Source organism: Mustelus asterias, chromosome 21 (assembly GCF_964213995.1).
Source record: "Mustelus asterias chromosome 21, sMusAst1.hap1.1, whole genome shotgun sequence".
NCBI lineage: Eukaryota > Metazoa > Chordata > Chondrichthyes > Carcharhiniformes > Triakidae > Mustelus > Mustelus asterias.
The window spans coordinates 4,538,429-4,563,444 of NC_135821.1; the positions used below are offsets into that span (position 1 = coordinate 4,538,429).

A 25,016-nucleotide genomic window follows, 5' to 3' on the forward strand; every position below is an offset into this window, starting at 1 on the left:
TCTCTGGAGCGTAGAAGGCTGAAGGGTGATCTTATAGAGGTCTATAAAACAATGAGGGGCAAAGATCAGCTAGATGGTCAATATCTTTTCCCAAAGGTAGGGGAGTCTAAAACTAGCGGGCATAGGTTTAAGGTGAGAGGGGAGAGATACAAAAGTGTCCAGAGGGGCAATTTTTTCACAGGGTGGTGAGTGACTGGAATGAATTGCCAGAGGTAGTAGTAGAGGCGGGTACAATTTTATCTTTTAAAAAGCATTTAGATAGTTACATGGGTACGATGGGTATAGAGGGATATGGGCCAAACGCAGGCAATTGGGATTAGCTTAGGGGTTTAAAATGAAAAGGGCGGCATGGACAAGTTGGGCCGAAAGGCCTGTTTCCATGCTCTAAACCTCTATGACTAAAGTGTCCCGTACATCAGTCAGGCACTGTATTCGAGACCCGAATGATCTCTTATGAAATTTAGTTGATCAGAGATTTTGTTTTGCTTTTTCAGATCTTCTTTCAATTGCAAAGAGGGTTACAATCCAAGGTGAGCACTGAGGACTTGAAGAACGACATTATTACGTTTCTCTGGGACTCTGCCTTCTGGACAAAGAATGCGGCCAACTTTGGTGAGCAACTGTTCAAAGGCAGAATAGTTCACGTTTCCCAAACTAATGTTTTCCTGGTGTGCCTCCCATCTTCCACCTTCCATAAGCGTGAGCTCATCCAACGATCTGTTGCCTATCTTTGGGGAGGGGTTGGCCTAGTGCTATTATCGCTTGATTATTAATCCAGAAACTCAGCTAATGTTCTGGGGGACCTGGGTTCGAATCCCACCACTGCAGATGGTGGAATTTGAATTCAATAAAAAATATCTGGAATTAAGAATCTGCTGCTGACAAAACCATTGTCGATTGTCGGAAAAACCCATCTGGTTCACTTTAGGGAAGGAAATCTGTCGTCCTTACCTGGTCTGGCCTACATGTGACTCCAAAGCCACAGCAATGTGGTTGACTCTCAACTGCCCTCAGGCAACTAGGGTTGGGCAAAAAATGCTGGCCAGCCAGCGACGCCTATGTTCCACGAATGAATAAAAATAATCGCTTACTTTGCACCAAATCCCATCCATTTGTCTGTGTGTGTGTGTCTGTGTGTGTGTGTCTGTGTGTGTGTGTCATTCTTTCCCCTGTTCTTGCTGATCAATTTACCATCCATTCTGACAGCACGTCGAGTTTAAAAGCCTCATCCTTGTTTTCAATCTCTTTTGTGGCCTCGCTGCCCCTGCCCAACCTCCCTCCCCCACATCTCTGCAATCTCTTCCAGCTCCACTACCCCCTCAGATCTTGCACCGTACCAGTGGTTAGCACTGCCGCCTCAGTGTCAGGGACCCGGCTTCAATTCCCAGCTTGGGTCACTGTCTGTGGGGAGCCTGCACATTTTCCCCGTGTCTGCGTGGGTTTCCTCCGGGTGCTCCGGTTTCCTCCCACAGTCTGAAGATGTGCTGGTTAGGATGGATTGGCCATGATAAATTCTCCCTCAGTGTACCCGAACAGGTGCCGGAGTGTGGCGACTAGGGGATTTTCACAGTAACCTCATTGCAGTGTTAATGTAAGCCTACTTGTGACATCAAAAAATAAACTTTAAACTTAAAACTAAACTTCCGGCCTCTTGGGCATCACTGATTTTAATTGCTGCACCATTAGCAGCTATGCCTTCAGCTGCCTGGGCCCTAAGCTCTAGAATCCTTTGTCAAGCCTTTCTGACCTTGCTGTACTCAAAGATGCTCCTTAAAAGCTACCTGTCCTAATACCTCCTTGTCTGGCTCACTGTTCAATGCTCCTGTGAAGTACCGTGCAGTGTTTTGCACTGTATAAATGGAAGTTATTATTGTTGTAATGTGTAGATTTTTTTAAAATTGCAATATTGCAAAAACAATCCCTTGATGATCTTGAATGTGTTCACAAATGATTTATTTCCCAACAGGCAATGTTGTGATTGAAATTCCGCCAACACTGTCGACACATCTTCCAGTTCAGCATCCTTCGACATCTGGCCATTCTCCTCAACCAGTCTCCCAGCACCCGCCCATCACCCAGCACCCGCCCATCTCCCAACACGCGCCCGCCACCCAGCACCCACCTGTCTCCCAGCACGCACCTGTCTCCCAGCACGCACCTGTCTCCCAACACCACCCCGTGTCTCAGCATGCGTCCATCTCCCAGCATGCGTCCATCTCCCAGCACCCGTCCGCCTCCCAGCACCCGCCTGTCTCCCAGCACAATCGCATGATCGCAACCCAAGGAAACCCTTGGCGAAGCCACGTCACTATGCAGCCCTCCCATCGACCCCCACCGCCCAGTTACCAGCAGCTCCCGCCCCCTCGTCAGCCTCCTACCCAGCAGAACACGCAGCAGGTTCTCATGCGCCAGCCTCTCCCAGCTCCACCCTGGCCCCCGGTGAGTGGGCAGACGCGGATGCAGCAAGCAGTGCAGCTGGTCAGGCCAACAGCTGCGTTACCAAATGTGAATGGGAGGTACCTGCAGCAGATGCAAGTGCAGTTGGTGCAACAGGGGAACATTGTCCAGATGCAGCAGCAGCAGCAGCTGATGGGTGATATGCTATTACTGCCACAGATGAACGGAGTACAAGTAAGTTGGCCATTTTGTATTGGTTGAAAAAAAGAGACATGCTCGCTGAAGTTTTTTGGCTTGCACTCATCAGGACAGATCGCAAGATTAGGAAGCTACAGTTTCTACTGCATGAGATGAGAGTGCTGATTGATTCGCAAGCGACAAAGTACTGACTGTACCCAACCAACCTGTGCTTGCAGAAGTCAAAAGCATAGGGCAGAATTTTACAGGCACGTCTGCCCGAGATCTGTACGATCCCGCCTGAAACCAAAAGAGAATGCCGTTCTCCAAGCCTGGGGGCGAGCGTAGAATTCCGGCCATAGTGTACAACATTAGATGTGATTCTGCAATTGGACCATGCCAACTAAACAATCCTGACTCTACTAAAAAGTACACAGCAAACCAATTTAAGGCACTATCTGGGCTCACAGCAAGGCTCGCATATGGGGCCACGCATTTCTACACACAGTTAGTTCCCTGTCCTTTTTCAGGCATGAAGAACATGTCATTTCACATTGCACCATTTCTTTCAACTAAGTGGTCAGCACTGCTGCCTCACGGCGCCAGGGACCCGGGTTCAATTCCGGCCTCGGGGGTCACTGTCTGTGTGGAGTCTGCACCTTCTCCCCATGTCCGCATGGGTTTCCTCCGGGTGCTCTGGTTTCCTCCCACAGTCCAAAGATGTGCGGGTTAGGTGGATTGGCCACGCTAAATTTTCCCTCGGTGTCCAGAGTATGGAGGTTAGGTGGATTAGCCGTGGTAAATTGCCCTTTAATGTCTAACGATGTGTCGGGGGATTAGAGGGTTAAATATGTGGGGTTGCCGGGATAGGGTGGTGTTTGCGCCTGGGTAGAATGCTCTGTCATAGGGTCAGTGCAGACCCGATGGGCCGAATGGTGGCCTCCTCCATTGTAGAGGTTCCTGAAGAATATCCCCGGTGTTCCAGGGTTGGCGCGCAGTCCCAGATTCCTGTTGCCAATCTGCAATTGAGGGAATTTGGGGTGTTTGGTTTCTTTGCCAAGTTCAGATGTTTTTTTTTTTGCAGTGATATCTGTGATTTCCGATTCCTAGCAATGTGCAGTTTTCCTTTTTTTAAAAAAAATCTCTACAATTTGAATCATTTCAATGCAGGTCCACCCACCTCAAGGACACACTCAGGGAGCCCCTAAGCCGCTGATCAGTGGGCAACAGCCTGCCACCCAGTACCCACAGATGCCCGTCCAGCAACCTCCTGCCGTTAACAAACTGCCCTCCCCTCTGCAGCGGCAGCAACCAGCCTTTGGATTCAGCATGCCCGGCAGCGGACCGTCCCCCCCGGTGCAGCAAGTATTTACGTCCGTCGCACAGCCGAGCGTGGCTGCCAGCCGACCGTCTCCTCCAGTGCAGCAAGCACTCCGATCGAATACTACGTTCAGCCGGCGGTTAGTCACAAGTGCTGCGCCCCAGCAAGTTCACCCCAGCACTCCTGCCAGCCAGAGTGTAAGTGTATTGAATAAATCTGTTGATTGCACGCAATTTGCTCTACTCATTGGGTTAACTTCACACATTGGTATAGGTTCCCATCAGGAATTTATGCTTGAGCAATATGCTGTAATGGTGTGCCGCCAGGCTGCTTAATTCATGGCTTCAAATCTCCCTCCTCCATTGATCAGCAACAGACTCCTGACACTAATGCTTCACCTTTGGATTAAACACCTCAGATGATCGCGAGACGCAAGGCGAGTTTGGAAAAAAACAGATCAGGTGACAGGGTGGTTGGCACTGCTGCCTCACAGCGCCAGGGACCCGGCTTCATTTCCGACCTTGTCTGTGTGGAGTCTGCACATTCTCCCTGTGTCTGCGTGGGTTTGCTCCGGTTTGTATACTGTTTGACTGGAGGGGGGAAAGCTGTTTTAGACTTGTCTGCAGTGGATATCCTCCAATCAATCATCGACTATGCCAGTAGATATTGTTAAGGATGTTAAAAGAGTTGATGTTCTGTGTGGTTGACTGCTGAAGCAAGCCTGAGTCTGTTAATCACTTGAATGAAGGATTGGAAGATAATTGGCACCCTTGGGGCAGTGTCCCGGGGACAGTGGTCAGTGTCCCGGGCACTGGGGACTGCATCCCGGGCAGCGGTCAGTGTGCTGGGCACCGTGTCCTGGGGACCGCATCCCGGGCAGCAGTCAGCGCACCTGGGGCCGTGTCCTGGGCAGCAGTCAGTGTCACGGGCAGCAGCCGGCCTCCCTGGGACCATGTCCCAGGCAGCGGTCAGTGTCCCGGGCACTGGGGACCGTGTCCCGGGCAGCGGTCAGCACCTCTGGGGCTATGTCCCGAGCAGCGAGTGTTGTCTTTAAGAGACGAGGGGAGAAAATATTTTTTGAACCGTAAATATGACAATTATAAGCAGCTTTCGGAGCCGTATCTGAATGCTGACTCGATGATGTACTGACAGCTCCTGTCGCTGTGAACATTTGTAATTTGACAGACGGACGGCTTGCCCTTGACTACCTGTCTGTTCCTGCAGTGTAGCACTATGATCCACTCAAAATAGCGTGCTGTATGCGTACGGTTGCATCCTTACAGTTGCGTGCACAGCATTTGTCCACTATACCATCCATCAGGCCAGCTAAAGCGGGGAAATCGGGAGTTGAGGCCAGTGTGTGCATTGTCTGATGAAATGGATGGGAATTGAGGGAGTGGGGAGCGTGAGAGGTTAGCCTTCAGCGATGTGTTTCTGCTAGTCTTTTTCTTTACCAAAGGCCACAGCTCGCGATTCCACGGCCACCAGGTGCTGTGTTGGCACTTTGTGAGAGGCTGGACTGCCAAAAGATTTGTTTATGAATTCTCACCGCTTGGCATGGAGCTCCACCTGTTCCCTCAGGAATTCAGGCGATCTCTCCTCTACATAACCAACTATCCTCCCATAAAATTGGCCCATGGCTTTTCAATCTCCTGTGTGATACAGCCCAGCCTAACCTTGCCTTTACTCTGCAAGCTTTCTGTAGGTATTGCCACAAAGTGATACCAGGGCAGGAGTTCTGGTTGGTTTTTGCCTGCCTCAAGCCCAGTTGTACTTAGGATGGCCTCCTTCTGCACTGTAGGGATCCTATGATTTGTACACCATGCCATTCCATCAGGCTAGCTAAAGCGAGGAAATCGAGTGTTGAGGCCAGTGTGTGCAATGTCTGATTAAATAGATGGGAATTGAGGAAGTGGGGAACATGAGAGTTTAACCTTCAGTGATGTGTTTCTGCTGGGAACAGGAGTAGGACATTCAGCCCGTCGACCTTGCTCCACCCTTCAATTTGATCATGACTGGCCATCTATCTACCTCAATTTCACTTTCCCGCACTGCCTCCATACCCCTCGGTGTCATTTGTCTCCAGAAGTCTATCCATTTCTGTCTTGAAGAGGCTCAATGACCGAGCTTCCACACCCATGACCGAGCTTCCACATCCCTCTGGGGTAGAGAATTCCAAAGATTCACCACCCTCTGAGTGAAGAAATTCCCCCTCCATCTCGTTCTTCAATGGCTTAATTTCCATTTCTAACTGCGGCCGCACGCTCCGAGTCATTAACTCGGCACCGAGGGGGGGGGGATCAAAACCAGGGCCCAGTTGAGCTTTGTGGCTCCACTGCTTTTGTCTCAGCGCGTTGCCAAATGTGCCTTAGCCACTGACTCCCCTGGGCAGCTCATAGGTTGTCCAAATCCTCGTGCGCCTGCCAGTTGCAACTGTGGTGTGCACACACCAGGCCAACCCACAGGGCTGCAGTGTGCTATGGAATAAGGCCAGGTTTCACTTACTGCTTTGTTCTTTTATATATATTAAAAGACTCTGGTAAGATATTATTCCCAATTTTGTGGGAATTTTGTCACTTTCCTTCATGACATAGAAAGGACGAGAGATTTAAAAAAACAAAATGGGCTTGGATTTACTTTAATGTCACGAGGAGCAAGGATGGGCAGATGAGATTACCTGTGAGGCCAGGAGTGAGGATAACACTATAGAAAGCGCCCCCCCCACACCCCCAGCCACCACCCAGCTAGTTAACCCTTCACTGAACTCACCTCCCACCTTCATTAAAGCATTTATCTTCACTTTTCTATTCTCTAGACTCAGGTTGGTGTGAATTGCTGCCAGTCTCCAACATCAAACCTTCAGCTTGGCAACAGCCCAGTTTACCAACTCAAGATGTTGGTGGAGCAGGCAACTTCGTATCCCTGTGTCATTCTGCCCCACAGAGATGGTCCAGCCAATGCCCACGATCTTATGCAGAAACAGGTAATTACCGAGTGACTCAGAAACCAAAGCGCGAGAGTTTAAAAATCCAACAAAAAATAATTAATTTAGGTACACGTGGAGAGACTGGCTTTGTTTTGCTGGAATTCCCATCTCTGTTCTCATTCGGGTTTTCTCGCAGCCGGGACCCGTTAGTTGTTAGTGACCTTGCGCGTGGCTGTAAGAGGCGACTCTCTGAGCTGCAACTGCAGAAAAGGAACAACTTTGAAGAGTGTTTCTAAGTTATATTTCACTTAGCTTTTTTATTTGCCCGTGGGACGTGGGGGTCGCTGGCTGGGCCAGCGTTTGTTACCCATCCCTGAGGGCAGTTAAGAGTCAACCGCATTGCTGTGGATCTGGAGTCACGTGTAGGCCAGACCGGGTAAGGATGGCAGATTTCCTTCCCTCAAGGGGATCAGTGAACCAGATGGGTTTTTACAACAATCGACAATGGTCATCGTTTGACTTTTAGTTCCAGATTTTTATTGAATTCAAATTTCGCCATCTACTGTGGCGGGATTCGAACCCAGAGCAATTGCCCTGGGTCTCTGGATTGCTAGTGCAGCCACCACGACACCACCTCGCCTGTGCTCCTAACGGCATCTTCATCCGACCCACACTCTTGAGGAGCAGCTTCCAAGATGCAGCACACACCGGCGTGATGCGCCGCGCAATAACCCAGCTACGCGATGCACGACCACTTACTGATGTTTAGGCTAGTGTGCATGTTACGCATGTCCTGCAACTGTGCCGTGCAGCTTCCGACATTGAGAGCTCGTCCCCAGCTGTCAGCATCGCCTCCCTGGCCAAAGATGTAGGGTTGACAGAGGCACATTTCATCTGACTCCAGTGGGGTCTGTGGTCCCATCCATTTGGCTACCAGTGAGTGTGCGTGGGCAGATTGATTCCTTCTCCAGCTGTTCCTCAACTTTGGGCTCCTGGTTGGAGGTGGGGGGGGGGGTGGAAAGAGAGCGGGGCGGACAAAAAGAGCGCAGAACATATAGGTCCAGAACTAAAATGGATACTGAGCTCCGTTCGATGCTAGGTTAAGCAAGGAAAGTAATTAAAAAGATCAGAAACAATTGAAAACGAGACAAGATTAAATTGCTAATATTCCTCTCCTTTACTACAAAATTCACAAAGAGAGGATTGATGGAGTTCTCAGCTTGATAACTTGCAGTATTTGGGTGTTATTTTGCTATCAGAAGTGCCCAGTACTGTACCTCCCTGGTAGTCAGCTATGAAATGTGATTGTAACCATTTCTTTCCTCCTGTTTATCGCATTGAATGCTGTGCGCTTGCTTTTGGCGCAAGGAGTCGTTTCGGAGGAAATGGTTCGAAAGGCTCCGAGTGCCGCCTCTCCTGACAGTCCGTCCGCCGTTCCCGGGAAGCCTGGCAGGCGAGCTGGGGAGGAGCTCCCGGTCAGCCTTTGCTCGCGATGCGCCTGTGTGTGGGCATGAGCCAGCTTGGAAATGTGGCAACCTCTTTGCAATATGGTCGGGGGGGGTGAAGAGAAGGTTTGGGGTGGAGGAGCTAACTGGAATGGAGGTGGGGGGAGGGGGAGGAATGGGCTGGTGGTGAGGAAGGGGAGGGCCCGATGACATTAGATTGGAGAGGCCTTGTGGGCACGAGTGGAGGAATCCAGGGTAGCATTGGAAAGAGAGAGTTTGTAATGGTGTTGATCCGAGGTTAGGTGGCAATGGAGGTCAGCATGGTGGGAAATTGGGTGGCATCGTGGGATAAGATTCCTGTTGTTGGGCCTGGGCCAGTACAATGGGATTGAGCCTGGCCCAGATTTTATCCTGGTCATTCCTTTAACTATTGTGTAATTCACTTTAATCCCTCTTCTGCAGAGTCTTTCCTTTTGCTTATCTCATTACCAGATGCTGTCTTGTGTTGCAGTATTCCTATCCGGGCCCCTCTCTGGTGCCACAGCAGGTTGGTAGAGCTGATAGTTTACTGTACTCTCTGATTCCGACCGCCAGTGGAGCAATGTCCTGGTCTGAGTCTGGTACGGAAGGATTTGTTGAAGGGCAGTCTGCATATCGCGTTCCTCGTGCGTTTTCAGAACCAAGGAGGGGTGTGCCCTTCAAGGTTAGCGGAAAACCAATTGTGCCAACTTCATGTCTTGTTCCTGTTGTGGGGCTCTTCATTCCATCGTCAATTTAACCACATCCCTCCATGGTTTTGTTTTTTGTGAACAGCAGAGGCAACATCTAGATGCATTTTAACTCGAATGCTCCATCAAACCGCAGTTTTCCTTGTGCAGTGATTTCAAAGGCAGTATCTTCCCTGTTCCTCACACCTACAGCTCACTGCGGCAAGGTTTCCAAGTTGCTGTGAAGGTTGCGGGTATCTCCAATGGCTTCCTTCTGTGTTGGGGTGGTGGGGGGTGGGGAGGGGGCCCTCGGTGGAGATTGGGCGTGGGTTCCCATTCATAGAGGGGAGGGTTCTCATGTTCGGGGAGTGGGGGAGCTCAATTTCCAGCTTCCTGTGGGTAGGCTGGGAGATTTGGGTTTGGTTTCCTTCTCATTGGGGGAGAAATGAGGGGGGGGATTCCAATATGCTGTGGGGGAGTTGGGAACAGTGTGCTAGTAGTGGTGGAGGGGGGGGACAGTATGGGGGTGTCTGGGGGTGGGAAGAAGAGGAGGCAGGAGTGGCAGAGCGGTTTCTCGGCTCTCTATGAGGGGTGGGGGGCACATGAGGGGGGGGGGTGGAATCTCCAGTCGTATGTGGGCAGGAGGTGGGATTTTCCAGCTTGCTGTGAAGGGTGGGAGGGGGAGTGGTGGGGGGGGGGGGGGATTTCCTTCAGGACTGGGCACAGGTGGGAATTTCCAGCTTGCTGTGAGAGTGAGGGTGTGGTGGAGGTGTGAGGGAGGGGGGGGGGGGGGGGCGGGGGGGGGGGGGGGGGGTGTCTAGTTCCATTTGGGTGTAGATGGGGAGGCGGGGGAGCAGACAGGGTCCTGTTCGTTCCACAGAGGTGAGGTTGGGTTCCTGCTTGCAAGGGGGCTGCAGAAGTAGGTTTGCTGAACGTTATGGGCAAAGGTAAACGTTTTGTGCTCCCCGGGAGGGTACAGGAGGGTTTCCTGATCACTAAATGAGAGGTTCCTGTTCACAATGAGGGGTCCGCACTAACTGGGAGAACACTACTGACCTGACTGACTGTGGGAGGGCAGAACCTTCGGAGTTCGCTTTGTGACCGGAGCTTGACAATCCCATCTTCCTTTTGTACTGATTTCTGTTGAGTGGCATCTTGTCAGCATATGTTGTGATGTGAAGTCAGAGCATTTTTAGCATGCTTCCTCAGTCGCACACATTCATTCTCTGTCCTCTTGTAGACAGCATGAGACACCATCCCTCCACCCCCCCCCCCCCCCCGACCTTCCTTTCAAATCAAGGCAGGAGAATCCTACCACTTAAACAGCCGCTTACAGCAACATCATAACGTGTGACGCTTCACAGGTCTGAGGGAAATGTCCTTGGATGAAAATGTCTTCATTATTACTTCTGCCTTGTTAACAGCTGCCGGATACCAGTAGCAGTATGGAGCAAGAGGGAGAACACAGAGATTGCATCAAAGAACTGCAGGAAACTTCAGGTAACTTGCATCAACATGGAAATACTTGCTGCGCCTTGAACTCGCCGTCAAATCAAGAAGGTCCAAGATGTAGAGGCCAGTCAGCTGATTAACGATAGATTCCTCCAAATCCTCGTAGAGTAGGAAATGAAGCTTCTCGCTTGCATTTACAGTAAAGCTCCCCAGGGGGTTTACGGCCCTACGACACCTTGCAGGTATCGAAACCGCCAACAGGGGCCAGGCTTTGGAGTAGGACTCTGTTAGATAGGTTCCAGCCACGGGAGCTACTGCAGCGATGAGGAGGAACAGAATTAAAATGGAATAGAATCCCTGCAGTGCAGAAGGAGGCCATTCGGCCCATCGAGCCTGCACTAACAAGAATCCCACGCAGCCCCTAACCCTATAACCCCATGTATTTACCCATCTGACCCCCCTGACACTAAGGGGAAATTTAGCATGGCCAATCCACCTAACATGCACATCTTTAAACACTAAGGGGACAATTCAGAATAGCCAATCCGCCTAACCCACACATCTTTGGACACTAAGGGGGCAATCTAGCATGGCCAATCCACCTAACCTGCACATCTTGGGACTGTGGGAGGAAACCAGAGGAAACCCACACAGGCACGGGTAGAACATGCAGACTCCGTACGGGCAGTGACCCAAGGCTGGAATCGAACCCGGCTCCCTGGCGCTATGAGGCAGCAGTGCTAACCAATGTGACACCCATTATTTTCCTTAGGACAGTGGAGGCTAAGGGGTGATTGAGTTAAGGTGTACAAAATTGAGGGGCCTAGATGGGAAAGACCAGTTTCCCTTAGTTCAGGGGTCAATTGCCAGGAGGCATAGATTCGAGGTGAGTGGCAGAAGGATTAAGGGGAGCAGGAGGAAAACCGATTTTCACCCAGAGGGTGGCGGGCAGCTGGAATTTACTGCTTAAGTTGGTGGTCAAGGATGAAAAACTCAAGTCATTTAAAAGATACCTGGATATGCATCTGAAGTGCAGGGGTGGCACGGTGGCCCAGTGGTTAGCACTGCTGCCTCACAGCGCCAGGGATCTGGGTTCAATTCCCGGCTTGGGTCACTGTCTGTGCTGAGTCTGCACGTTCTCCCCGTGTCTGCGTGGGTTTCCTCCAGGTGCTCCGGTTTCCCCCCACAGTCCGAAAGACTGGTTAAGTGCATTGGCCGTGCTAAATTCTCCCTCAGTGTAACCCGAACAGGTGGTGGAGTTTGGCAACCAGGGGATTTTCACAGTAACTTCACTGCAGTGTTAATGTAAGCCTACTAAATAATAAAGAAAAAGTGCAAGGCTGCAGACCATCCCCCAACTCGAATCATTTTGAATCGCGATTTGCTCTCTCACTTCCTCCGTTCCTTCTCCCTTAATCTCCCATCAATTCTGTCCGTTTTGAGAACAGCGTATTGCGCTGTCTCACTGGGGTCGGGTTAGCTCAGCAGCTAGCTCGTGATGCAGAGCGACCCAACAGTGTGGGTTCAATTCCCGTACTGAACACCCCACCTTCTCAACCTTGCCCCTTGCCTGAGGTGCGGTGACCCTCGGGTTAAATCACCACCAGTCAGCTCTTTGAGGGGTGGAGGGGGGGGGGGGGGGGGGGCCTCATCTGGGACTATGGCAATTTTGCCGTACCTCTATACAATTCTTTCTCACCCCCCAAACTATGGACCTGCTTGTACTCATTCTTCCCCCACCCCTTTCTGCAAATAAAGTTATTCAATACGTAACAACCATGTGAGCATACGAATTAGGAGCAGGAATGGGCCATTCGGCCCCTTAAGTTTTCTCCACTGTTCAATGAAATCATGGCTGATCGGACTGTGGTCCAAGTGCCACTTTCCCACCTACCCCCTCTGTTGTTGCTCAATATCTCTGCCTTAAAAATATTCACGACCTTGCCTCGACCTCTCCCTGGGGAGGTGGGCTGCGCGGTCTCAAGATCCTCAAGGGAAAAGTTCTCACCTTGTCTTAAATGGGAGATTCCTTGTTTTTAAACCGTGCCCACCTCGTTGTGGTCTCGCCTTTCAACATCAGCTCACAGCCCCTTCAGGATCTTGAATGTTCCAAAGTATTTAAACAGTTTTTTTTGACCAGGTGCCTTTTGTGTTTACCTGTTTAGAATTTGGACGAATCCCTCTGCCGTGTCCCTTGAAGCACAGTGGTGGCAGGTAAGAATCGATTCTCTTCCCTAATGAACCATTACATACAGGCCAGAAGATCCAATGGAAAATAGAATGACAAACTTACAATGGGGCAGCACAGTGGTTAGCACTGCTGCCTCTCAGCGCCAGGGACCCAGGTTCGATTCCCGGCTTGGGTCTGTGCGGAGTCTGCACGTTCTCCCCGTATCTGCATAGGTTTCCTCCGGGTGCTCCGGTTTCGTCCCACAGTCCGAAAGACGTGCTGGTTAGGTTGCATTGGCCGTGCTAAATTCTCCGTCAGTGTACCCAAACAGGTGTGGCGAGTGGGGGATTTTCACAGTAACTTTGTTGCAGTGTTAATTTGTGCCTAATTGTGACACTGATAAAATAAACCTTAAATATACTATACGTTGCAAGGATATGTAAAATATTCTAGTTTGAGGCCCTGACTCTCTATTTAAATGAGATACTTTCTTCATTTCCTACGCCCCCTCGTTCTTCCCCTGGCTGCCTGCCTGCACAAAGTTAGTTTTACTAAGATGCTCAAAGGCATGGATATGCATGATGATATTTCGGTCTGAGTTCACACTGTTTTCATCATTGCTGCTCATTAGTTTATTTTTATTAGTGGAACAAGTAGGCTTTCATTAACAGTGCAATGAAGTTACTGTGAAAATCCCCTAGTCGCCACACTCCAGCGCCTGTTCGGGTAACACTGAGGGAGAATTTAGTGCAGCCAGTGCACCCTAACCAGCACGCCTTTCAGACTGTGGGAAACTGGAGCACCCGGAGGAAACCCACACTGACACGGGGAGAACGTGCAGACTCCGCACAGACAGTGACCCAAGCCGGGAATCGAACCTGGGTCCCTGGTGCTGTGAGGCAGCAGTGCTAACCACTGTGCCAACCCTGCCACGCTTGAAGTTTAAAATCCAGTGGCGGTCCCTAGGGGACACAGCGAACCAGACACATCTGACATTAAACCCGTAGTCTGTGTGAGAAACTGCAGATTGACTGATCGTTTTAACTAGGAAAATGCCCCATTGGTTCAGTCGGTTTGTCTTTCCGAGGTTGAGGCAGGTCGGGGGACTGCATCTTGTGTAACAAATCTGACTCGAGTACTCGTGACCATAATCAAAACACTGAGAATGCTGGAGATAAGGACAGTAAGTGCTGGAAAAGCTCAGCAGATCCGGCAGCACCAGTGGAGCGAGAAATGAGAGTTAATGTTAATTCTTTTTAAGGCGAGTCGATGGCCTAGTGGTATTATCGTTAATCTATTAATCCAGAAACTCAGCGGATGTTCTGACCCGGGTTCAAATCCCGCCACGGCAGATGGTGGAATTTGAATTCAATTTTAAAAACCTGGAATTAAGAATCTACTGATGACCCATTGTCGATTGTCGGAAAAACCCATCTGGTTCACTGACATCCTTTAGGGAAGGAAATCTGCCGTCCTTACCTGGTCTGACCGACATGTGACTCCAGAGCCATGGCAATGTGGTTGACTCTCAACTGCCCTCGGTCAACTAGGGATGGGCAATAAATGCTGGCCAGCCAGTGACACCCATGTCCCATGAATGAATATAAAAGATGCCGGTGTTGGACTGAGATGGGCACAATAAGAAGTCTCTGAACACCAGATTAAAGTCCAACAGGTTTATTTGGAATCAGGGGCTTTCGGAGTGTTCCTCCTTCATTAGGTGAGTGGAGAGTTGGGCTCACAAACACGGCATATATAGACAAAGACACAATAGCGAGATAATTATCTTATGGCTCCTGCTCTGCCCAAGACCGCAAGAGACTACACAAGGTCGTGAATGTAGCCCAATCCATCACTCAAACCAGCCTCCCATCCATTGACTCTGTCTACACTTCCCGCTGCCTAGGCAAAACAGCCAGCATAATCAAGGACCCCACGCACCTCAGACATTCTCTCCCACCTTCTTCCTTTGGGAAAAAGATACAAAAGTCTGAGGTCACGTACCAACCGACTCAAGAACAGCTTCTTCCCTGCTGCTGTCAGACTTTTGAATGGACTTACCTTGCATTAAGTTGATCTTTCTCTACACCCGAGCTGTGACTGTAACACTCCATTCTGCACCCTCTCCTTTCCTTCCCTATGAACGGCATGTTTTGTCTGCATAGCGCGCAAGAAACAATACTTTTCACTGAATGTTAATACATGTGACAAATCAAACAAATAAACCTGTTGGGCTTTAACCTGGTGTTGTGAGACTTCTTACTGAATATAAGAGAGTACAATATGAACAAAGTGCTGGAAAAGCTCAGCGGGTCTGGCACTCGTTAGATACTGGGAGCTCAAAATGGGAATCGTTTCTGATCCCCGCACCGAGTCCCATATGTGACAACAGAGCACTGGTGCACTGAGTCACCCAGACATGAGGGGTAGCCAGACTTGAGAGTTGGAATGAGGACATGTTTGCCCACTGCAACACCCAACCTCCGAGCAAAATTATTGGTTAATTATTAATACTAAATTGCCCCTTAGTGCCCTAAGATGAGTAGGTTAGGAGGATTAGCGGGGTAAATATGTGGGGTTATGGGAAAGGGCCTGGGTTGTATCCTCTGTCAGAGTCCATGTAGGTTCAATGGGCTAAATGGCCTCTTTCTGCACTGTCGGAGTTCTATGATTCTATTGCATCAACTGCAGCTCCTTCAGTTTCTCCCCTTTCTGATCGTTTGTTTTCTGTTACTGGTGACGTTGCATAAAGATGTCCGTTTTTCCTCCCGATTTTAGTCCAAACTCCAGCATCGAATCCAAACTGAGGACGAAGGTTCCGTATGTGCGATTAGAACGTTTGCAAATCGATCTGTCCACTGACACCGAGCTTCCAACCTTCAAACTGTTACCAGGCAGCGGTCAGGACGAGTTCAGCCTGATCGTCATCGAAGGAGATGGCTTGCCGGTGAATCCATCCTTCAAGGTATTTATTTACCGGCTTGTTTTAACTGTTCCATTGGCAGAATCTGCAACCCAACAGCTAGATTCCTTTAAACTAATCACAGTGGTTTCAGCACTGCTGCCTCATAGCACCGGGTACCCAGGTTCGATTCCTGGCTTGGGTCACTGTCTGTGAGGTTTGCACGTTCTCCCCGTGTCTGCGTGGGTTTCCCCCGGTTTCCTCCCACAGTCCGAAAGATGTGCTGGTTAGGGTGCATTGGCCGTGCTAAATTCTCCCTCAGTGTACCCGAACAGGCGTCGGAGTGTGGCGACTGGGGGATTTTCACAGTAACTTCATTGCAGTGTTAATGTAAACCGACTTGTGACACTAATAATAAAAAGAAACATAGATAATAGAAGCAGGAGAAGGCCATTCGGCCCTTCGAGCCTGCCCCACCATTCACTTTAATCATGGCTGATCATCGAATTCAACATCCTGATCCCCCCCTTCCCCCCCATATCCCTTGATCCCTTTAGCCTCAAGAGCTAAATCTAATTTCTTCTTGAAATCACACAACGTTTTGGCCTCAACTTCTTTCTGTGGGAGTGAATTCCACACATTCACCACTCTCTGGGTGAAGAAATTTTTCCTCACCTCAGTCCTACAAGTTTTACCCCTTATCCCCAAACTATGACCCCTAGTTCTGGACTCCCCCCACCATCGGGAACATTCTGGGAACAACCCTCGCATGTTCACTCCCCTCCCCGTCTCAAGTTTTTTGGAAAATAATTGTGGGAATGATTTTCCCTGCCCTTGTGTGAAGAATTTCTTCCGGACATCGCCGAAGGGCCAGGCTTGAGTTTAATGTTATCAGTTCCCGTGGGTGCCTCTCAGTGCCAGGGACCCGTGTCCGATTCCCGGCTTGGGTCACTGTCTGTGTGGAGTCTGCACATTCTCCCCGTGTCTGTGTGGGTTTCCTCCGGGGGCTCCGGTTTCCTCCCACAGTCCGAAAGATGTGCAGGTTAGGGTGCATTGACCCGAACAAGCGCCGGAGTGTGGCGACTAGGGGAATTTCACAGTAACTTCATTGCAGTGTGAATGTCAGCCTTACTTGTGACTAATAAATAAACTTTCACTGAGTGGAAATAGTAAGTGTTTCTCTAACCTGCAGGTACCAACTCTGGAGAGCACTCTGACGCCACCAAACTCTGCCTCTCCCATGTCAGAAACTGAGATCGATTTTGTGTTCAGTGAGAGGACGGAGGTGGCCACCAAGCGCTCCCACCACCCTCTGAGCCCCACGCCGTCCCCCAGTGAAAAGTCCCCCGGGAGCATACCGGACCTCAAGGCGTCCCCGCTGTGCAGCGTTAGCGAGAAAGGCGAGGAGCTGGACGAGGTTGCGTGCGCCGTTTGCGGGAAAGGAGGCGAGCTGCCCTGTTGCCATCGCTGTCTGAAGGTGTTCCACGTTGACTGCCACATTCCCACTTTGCCAGGTGTGCCCAGGTAAGTCCAGTGTTAAGACCCAGGCCAGAGACTCCAAGGTGTTTTGTGAAGTTAGCCCACACCCCAAGTTTTACGATTGATTTGGCATTAGAGTGAGTATAAGATGTTTCACTCCAGGTATGATTCCAGTGACCCACTAGGGAGCTTTATCAAGACAACGTTTGTTAAAGAACACAGTTAAAATATAACAAAAAGAATTAGCATAACGTTTACCAATTATAAGATTTATACATGACACAGTAGACGCCGGAGCGTGGCGACTAGGAGATTTTCACACTAACTTCATTGCAGTCTTCCTGGAAAGACGGAGGCTGAGGGGCAACCTGATAGAAGTTTATTAAATTATGAGGGATATAGATAGGGTGAACAGTTGGAAGCTTTTTCCTTGGGCAGAAATGGCAGTTACAAGGGGGCACAAGTTCAAGGTAAGAGGGGGAGATGTGTGGGGGAAGTTTTTTTTACACAGAGGGTGGTGGGATCCTGGAATGCACTGCCAAGTGAGGCAGTTATGTTAGCCACACTTAAGACTTAACTTGATAGGTATATGAACAAACGGGGAATAGAGGGATATAAGCAGTTGGTTTGGATAGGTAAACGTGATCGGCGCAGGCTTGGAGGGCCGAAGGGCCTATTCCTGTGCTGCACTGTTCTTTGTTCTTAATGTAAGCCTACTTGTGACTAATAAATAAACTTAACTTCCTATTTCTGTATCCAGGTTCCCTGGCCAAACAACAAGAAAACTTGAGTGAGCTTAGGTTGTGTTTGCATTTTGCAGACTGGAGCCAGGCCAGTTTAAACACTGCATCCATCTTAGCTGCAGAGTGATACATGGCCTAGATGTGTACAGTGCTTGAATAGGCCTTGTGTCAATATTTGTTACCCATCCCTAAATGCGTTTGAAACTGAGTGGCTCCCTCAGCTATTTCAGAGGCAGTCATAGAATCATAGAATCCATACAGAGCAGAAAGAGGCCAATCGGCCCATCGAGCCTGCACTGACAACAATCCCACCCAGGTCCTATCCCTGTAACCCCATGTATTTACCCTGCTTATCCCACTAACGCTAAGGGGCAATTTAGCAGGGCCAATCCACCTAACCCACACATCTTTGGACTGTGGGAGGAAAACGGAGCACCCGGAGGAAACCCATACATCAATACGGCACGGTCGCACATTGGTTAGCACTGCTGCCTCACAGCGCCAGGGACCTTGGTTCAATTCCCGCCTCAGGTCACTGTCTGTGTGGAGTTTGCACGTTCTCCCCGTGTCTGCGTGGGTTTCCCCCCACAGTCCAAAGATGTGCAGGTTAGGTGGATTTGGCCATGCTAAATTGCCCCTTAGTGTCAGGGGGACTAGCGAGGGTAAATGCATGGGGTTACGGGGATAGGGCCTGGGTAGGATTGTGGTCGGTGCAGACTCGATTGGCCGAATGGCCTTCTGCACTGTAGGGATTCTATGCAGACACAGGGAGAACGTGCAAACTCCACACGTCACCCAAAACTGGAATTGAACCCAGGTCCCTCGTGCTGTGAGGCAGCACACTGTGCCACCACATTGCTGTGGGTCTGGAGTCACATCCAGGTCAGACTCGGTAAGATGGGCAAATTCCCTTAAGTAAATGAACCAGATGGGTTTTCATGACAATGATGGTTTCATGGTCACCATCACTGAGACTAGCGTTATAATTCCAGATTTATTAATTTCACCAGCTGCTGTGTTGGGATTTGAACCTGTGCCCCCAGAGCATTAGCCTGGCTTCCAGATTGCTAGCCCAGTGATATTACCAACCCCCCATTGCCTCTATACGCCTTTGTATAATTTTCAGAACTATTATTCTCCATAAAGTGCATGAGGGCGGTTCCTGTCATTCTCAAATAACTTATCTCTGAGAGTGCCACAGATGCTGGTGTTGAATAATTTTTAGAGAATGGTGTCTGACTTGGTGCTGCTTTTTCTGTAGTGCGGAATGGACATGTTCGCTGTGCGTGGATTTGGCAGCACCTGAAGTACAGACTGAAAGTTCACCCACAGCATCGGAAAGCTGCAGCGATGCTACAACGACGGGTCTTGGTCTGCTCGATCAGAGGGTTTGTACTGACGCTGGGAATCAATGTTTGTGCGCCCTATGAGCTAGATAGATAGGTTCTTGATTGGTAAGGGGAATCGAAGGTTACAGGGAAAAGGCGGGAGAATGGGGTTGAGAAGCTTATCAGCCATGATTGAATGGTGAAGCAGACTGGATGGGCTGAATGGCCTAATTAGAATCCCGTTGAACATAGAATCCCTACAGGAGGCCACTTGGCCCATCAAGCCTGCACCGACCTATCCCCGAAACCCCACATAATTACCGTGCTAATCTCCCCGACGCTGAGGGGCAATTTATCATGACCATTCAACCTAACCCGTGGGAGGAAACCGGAGCACCCGGAGGAAACCCACGCAGACGCGGGGAGAAACGTGCAGACTCCTCGCAGTCGCCCGAGGCCGGAATTGAACCCGGGACTCCGGTGTTGTGAGGCAGCAATGCTAACCACTGCGCCACTCCTAATTCTGCTCCTCTATCTTTATGGGTCCAGCTCTCTGCAGGGGAATCTAAGATTATAAATACATTAGTGTGCTGCGGATGCACCTACACCTGAGTTGTAATCTCAGCTCATTTTAAACTAGCTGTGAGCATCTTAAGGACAGCAGTAAGGGTGCATCTGTTTGTCCTGAGTGGCTGCTGCCCCAGCCAGGGGGAGATCAGTCTTGTTTTAAGCCACTGATCCCAACCCTACTTCAATACATTCAGAGCAGGATTAACCCAGCTGTGATACATCCTATTATCAGATTGCTCACTGATCATAAAATTTATAGACAAAATTTATAAGAAAGATGTTCTGTTAAATGTATGAGGCATACAGTATATCATGGGATTTATCAGGTTATATACATAATTGCAGAAATTCTAATTGGAAGCACCTATTTCTGTCTGCTCCAGGTAACAATATAATGAACATACCATTAACATTTAGTTAACATTCCAACAGGTGGCACGGTGGTTAGCACTGCTGCCTCACAGCGCCAGGGACCCGGGTTCAATTCCAGCCTCGGGTCACTGTCTGAGTGGAGTTTGCACGTTCTCCCCATGTCTGGGTGGGTTTCCTCCGGGTGCTCCGGTTTCCTCCCCCAGTCCAAAGATGGGCGGGTCAGGTGGTTTGACCCGAATGTCAGGGGGACTAGCAGGGTAATGTGGGGGTACTAGTGGGGCTACGGGAATAGGGCCTGGGTGGGATTGTGGTCAGTACAGACTCGATTGGCCTCCTTTATGAAGTGTGGGTTAGATGGATTAGCCATGGTAAATGTGTGAGGCTACAGGGATAGTGTAGGGGATAGGGCCTCGGTAAGGTACTCTCGTCAAATAGGGTCAGCACGGCCTTGAAGAGCCGAATGGCCGCTTTGAAGGGATTTCTATGATTAACAATTGGCACTCATGGAGGGAGAACAATTACTTTAGCAAGGTACCAGTTCAACCATTCCCTGGGTGTGTCCCCGACAGTGAGGTTCGCTCAGGAGATGGGGTTCCCGGGACAGGAATTTCAGCCAAAGTTCCCGACCTTGATGGCGGTTTGGTGGCCTCTGGAACGTGCTGGAGGTGCGTACACACCAAGTACACCAAGTGAAGGCAATGCTTGAAAGCGGTGATTACGCTGCCAACATTCACCAGCCAAAAATCTCTCGCTGGCGATGTCCATTCAGTCCTGTATTTGTATCAATGTGATTTCTCCTTCAAGGCTGGTTGTGTTTTGGGGGGGGGCGGGGGGGGTATTTACAAAACTACAAAAGTGGCCCCAGTGAAAGGGCGAGTCAGTAGTCAGGTTAGTTGATTAGTTAGTGTTATAATTATATGTTAGTTATATTTAGTGTTTCTACACAATGTTTAGCTGTAAGAGTGATACCAGTTTTGTGTGACTTATTGTGACATGTTTTTATAGAAATGTGAACACTTGCTGCTGACGCTACTCTGTCATAAGGGTTGTCAGGCCCTCCACAACCCCACCGGAATCTTGCAAGTACGTATTTGAAGAATAGACCTTTGATTTGATTTATTATTGTCACATGTATTAGCATACAGTGAAAAGTATTGTTTCTTGCGCGCTGTACAGATAAAACATACCGTTCATAGAGAAGGAAACGAGAGAGTGCAGAATCTAGTGTTACAGTCATAGCTAGGGTGTAGAGAAAGATCAACTTAATGCGAGGTAGGTCCATTCAAAAGTCTGACAGCAGCAGGGAAGAAGCTGTTCTTGAGTCGGTTGGCACATGATCTCAGACACTTGTATCTTTTTCCCGACGGAAGAAGGTGGAAGAGAGAATGTCCAGGGTGCGTGGGGTCCTTAATTATGCTGGCTGCTTTGCCGAGGCAGTGGGAAGTGTAGACAGAGTCAATGAACGGGAGGCTGGTTTGCGTGATGGATTGGGCTACATTCACGACCTTTTGTAGCTCCTTGCGGTCTTGGGCAGAGCAGGAGCCAGACCAAGCTGTAATACAACCAGAAAGAATGCTTTCTATGGTGCATCTGTAAAAGTTGGTGAGACCTTCGGCGAAGCTGTCCTTTCTGACATTCTCTTGCTCAAATTGTTTATCAGTGACGGTGTCAAATAGATGTGTAGCTTCTGTGATGAATCACGAGCCCTGTGTCAGTGAAAGCCCTACTCCAGAGGCCTGAACCCACAATCCAGGTTCTCCATTGCAGTGCCAGTACTGAGGTAGTGCCACACAGTTGGGATTTCTGCCTTTGAAGAAGCGTCATGAAACTGAGGCCTGGTCTGTCATAGAATCCCTACAGTGCAGAAGGAGGCCATTTGGCCCATCGAGTCTGTACCGACCACAATCCCACCCAGGTCCTATCCCTGTAACGCCACATATTTACCCTGCTAGTCTCCCTGACACTAAGGGGCAATTTTCCATGGCTAATCCACCTAACCCACACATCTTTGGAACGTGGGAGGAAAGTTTTAAAGTTAAAGTTTATCTATTAGTGTCACAAGTAGGTTTACATTAACACTGCAATGAAATTACTGTGAAAATCCCCTAGTTGCCACACTCCGGCGCCTGTTCGGGTACACTGAGGGAGAATTTAGCATGGCCAATGCACCCTAACCAGCACATCTTTCAGACTGTGGGAAGAAACCGGAGCACCCGGAGGAAACCCACGCAGACACAGGGAGAATGTGCAAACTCCACGCACACACAGTCACCCGAGGCCGGAATTGAACCCAGGACCCTGACGCTGAGGCAGCAGTACTAACCACGGTGCCACCACGCTGCCCCAGAATCATAGAATCCTACAGTGTAGAAGGAGGCCATTCGGCCCATCGAGCCTGCCCCGACCTCAATCCCACCCAGGCTCTATCCCCATAATCCCATGCATTTACCCCAGCTAGTTCCCCTGACATTAAAGGACAATTTTAGCACGGCCAATCCACCTAACCCGCACATCTTTGGACAGTGGGAGGAAACCGGAGCACCCGGAGGAAACCCACGCAGACACGAGGAGAATGTGCAAACTCCACACAGACAGTGACCCAAGCCGGGAATCAAACCTAGGTCCCTGGTGCTGTGAGGCAGCAGTGCTAACCACGCTGCCACCGTGGCGTCCCTAGGGTTGAACATCCAAGTCCCATTGCCACTGCTTTGAAGATCAGACAAACCCTCTCAGTCCCCTGGCCAGAATTGTGAAATTCCCACCCCAACAGCATCATAGATGTACCTGCACCACATGGACTGCAGCGGTTCACCAAATTGGTCTCTGGGATGAGGGTATTTCCGATGGTAAGAGTCTTACTAAATTGAACTTGTATTCTCTGGAATTTAGAAGAATGAGAGGTGACCTCGTTGAAACCGACAATATTCTGAAGGGCCTGGACAGGGCAGACACTGAGAGGTTGCTGCCATTGGACGGGGAACCTAAAACATGGAGACCCAGTCTCAGGATCAGGGGCCGATCATTTCGGACTGAGCTGCAGAGAAACTACTTCACTCAAAGGGTTGTGAATCTTGGGAATTCTCTAGCCCAGAGGGCTGTGGATCCTGCAGCTTTGGATTCATTTAAAATCATTGAATCCCTACAGTGCAGAAAGAGGCCATTCAGCCCATCAATCTGGACCGACTATCCAACAGACATCTTAGCCAGGCTCACCCTTCTGCCCTCGCCCTGTAACCCCACGCATTTGCCATGGCCAGTCCACCTAACCTGCGCATCATTGGACACTTAAGGAGCAATTTATCATGGCCAATGCACCTAACCTGCAGACCTTTGGACACTAGGGGATTTTCACAGTAACCTGCACATCTTTGGGCGGGGATAGACAGATTTATGTTGTCTCTGGGGATATGGGGAGTGGGTGGGACAGTGGAGTTAAAGCCCACAATGAGTCATGATCGTACTGAATGAGGGAACAAGCTCAAAGGGCCCGATGGGTCTCCTATTTCATGGGTTTAAAGCGACAGCTTACCACCACCTTCCCAAGGGCAATTCAGGATGGGTGATAAATGCCTGCCTAGCCAGCAGCACCTCCATCCTGTGAAAACAAAAGTTATCTCTTAACTAGCATCTCAAATAGATTAACTTTGCTTTTTTATGGAACCTTGTATCACATGAACTGGCTGCACTGCTTTCTGCATTTGATGGGTGGCACAGTGGCACAGCGGTTAGCATTGCTGCCTCACAGCACCAGAGACCTGGGTTCGATTCCCGGCTCGGGTCACTGTCTGTGCGGAGTTTGCGCGTTCTCCCCGTGTCTGTGTGGGTTTCCTCCGGGTGCTCCGGTTTCCTCCCACAGTCCGAAAGACGTGCTGGTTCGATGCATTGACCCGAATGGGCGGCGGAGTGTGGCGACTAGGGGATTTTCACAGTAACTTCATTGCAGTGTTAATGTAAGCCAACCTGTGACTAATAAATAAACTTTAAAGTTTTAGAATTTATTTGTTAGTGTCACAAGTAGGCTTACATTAAATACAAGGTAATTACTGCGGAAGCTGGAATCTGAAACCAAAAGAGAAAGAGAGAATGTGGCTGTGACTCATCTTTCATTCCCTCCCCCTGCAGTATAAATATCTCCCACTTTCTGTGCCTTTTAGCTCTGACAAAGGGTCATCTGGACTCAAAACATCAGCTCTTTTCTCTCCTTACAGATGCTGCCAGACCTGCTGAGATTATCCAGCATTTTCTCTTTGGGCTTACATTAACACTGCAATGAAGTTACTGTGAAAATCCCCTAGTCGCCACACTCCAGCGCCTGTTCGGGTACACACTGAGGGAGAATTCAGCATAGCCAATGCACCCTAACCAGCGCGTCTTTCAGAATGTGGGAGGAAACTGGAGCACCCGGAGGAAACCCACGCAGACACGGGGAGAACATGCAGACTCAGCGCAGACAGTGACCCAAGCCGGGAATCGAACCCGGGTCCCTGGCGCTGTGAGGTAGCAGTGCTAACCACTGTGCCGCCGACAGCGGTGACGACACTTTCAATTAGTGAGAAGTGCTGAGGGGCAGCCTGATGCTGCGAAAGGCATTTTATATAAATGAACATTAGCATTGCTGCCTCACAGCGCCAGGGACCCGGGTTCGATTCCCGGGTTGGGTCACTGTGTGGAGTTTGTACATTCTCCCCGTGTCTGCGTGGGTTTCCTCCGGGTGCTCCGGTTTCCTCCCACAGATGTGCGGGTTAGGCGGATTGGCCGTGCTAAATTCTCCCTCAGTGTCCCCGAACATGCACCGAAGTGTGGCGACTAGGGGATTTTCACAGTAACTTCATTGAAGCGTTAATGTAAGCATACTTGTAACTAATAAATAAACTTTAATAAAATAAACCACACTTTTAATTAGTGAGAAGTATTGAGAGGCATTTTGTATAGATGAACATCACTTTCCTTCTGTGTCCCCACCCCCAGGATTTCAAGGAGCTTGCTCTGTCCATTCCCTGTCTTGGAGTCTACTCTAACCTTTGCTG

At 49.7% G+C, this 25,016-nt stretch overlaps 1 protein-coding gene across 3 annotated transcripts in view; it reads left to right on the forward strand.

The window, feature by feature from the left end:
• The window catches only part of LOC144509043 (transcription intermediary factor 1-beta-like), a 108,564-nt gene that overhangs the window by 77,548 nt on the left and 6,000 nt on the right, over positions 1-25,016 (forward strand). The window contains exons 8-18 of one of the 3 annotated variants that reach the window (XM_078237323.1): positions 495-612; positions 1,967-2,631; positions 3,745-4,092; positions 6,711-6,878; positions 8,778-8,969; positions 10,398-10,473; positions 12,591-12,639; positions 15,374-15,560; positions 16,690-17,021; positions 18,981-19,107; positions 20,995-21,072. In XM_078237323.1, coding sequence (XP_078093449.1) covers positions 495-612; positions 1,967-2,631; positions 3,745-4,092; positions 6,711-6,878; positions 8,778-8,969; positions 10,398-10,473; positions 12,591-12,639; positions 15,374-15,560; positions 16,690-17,021; positions 18,981-19,107; positions 20,995-21,072 — 2,340 coding nt within the window. The remainder of the gene's footprint in view (positions 1-494; positions 613-1,966; positions 2,632-3,744; positions 4,093-6,710; positions 6,879-8,777; positions 8,970-10,397; positions 10,474-12,590; positions 12,640-15,373; positions 15,561-16,689; positions 17,022-18,980; positions 19,108-20,994; positions 21,073-25,016) is intronic. The other 2 variants (XM_078237324.1, XM_078237325.1) reach the window with 2 other exon arrangements.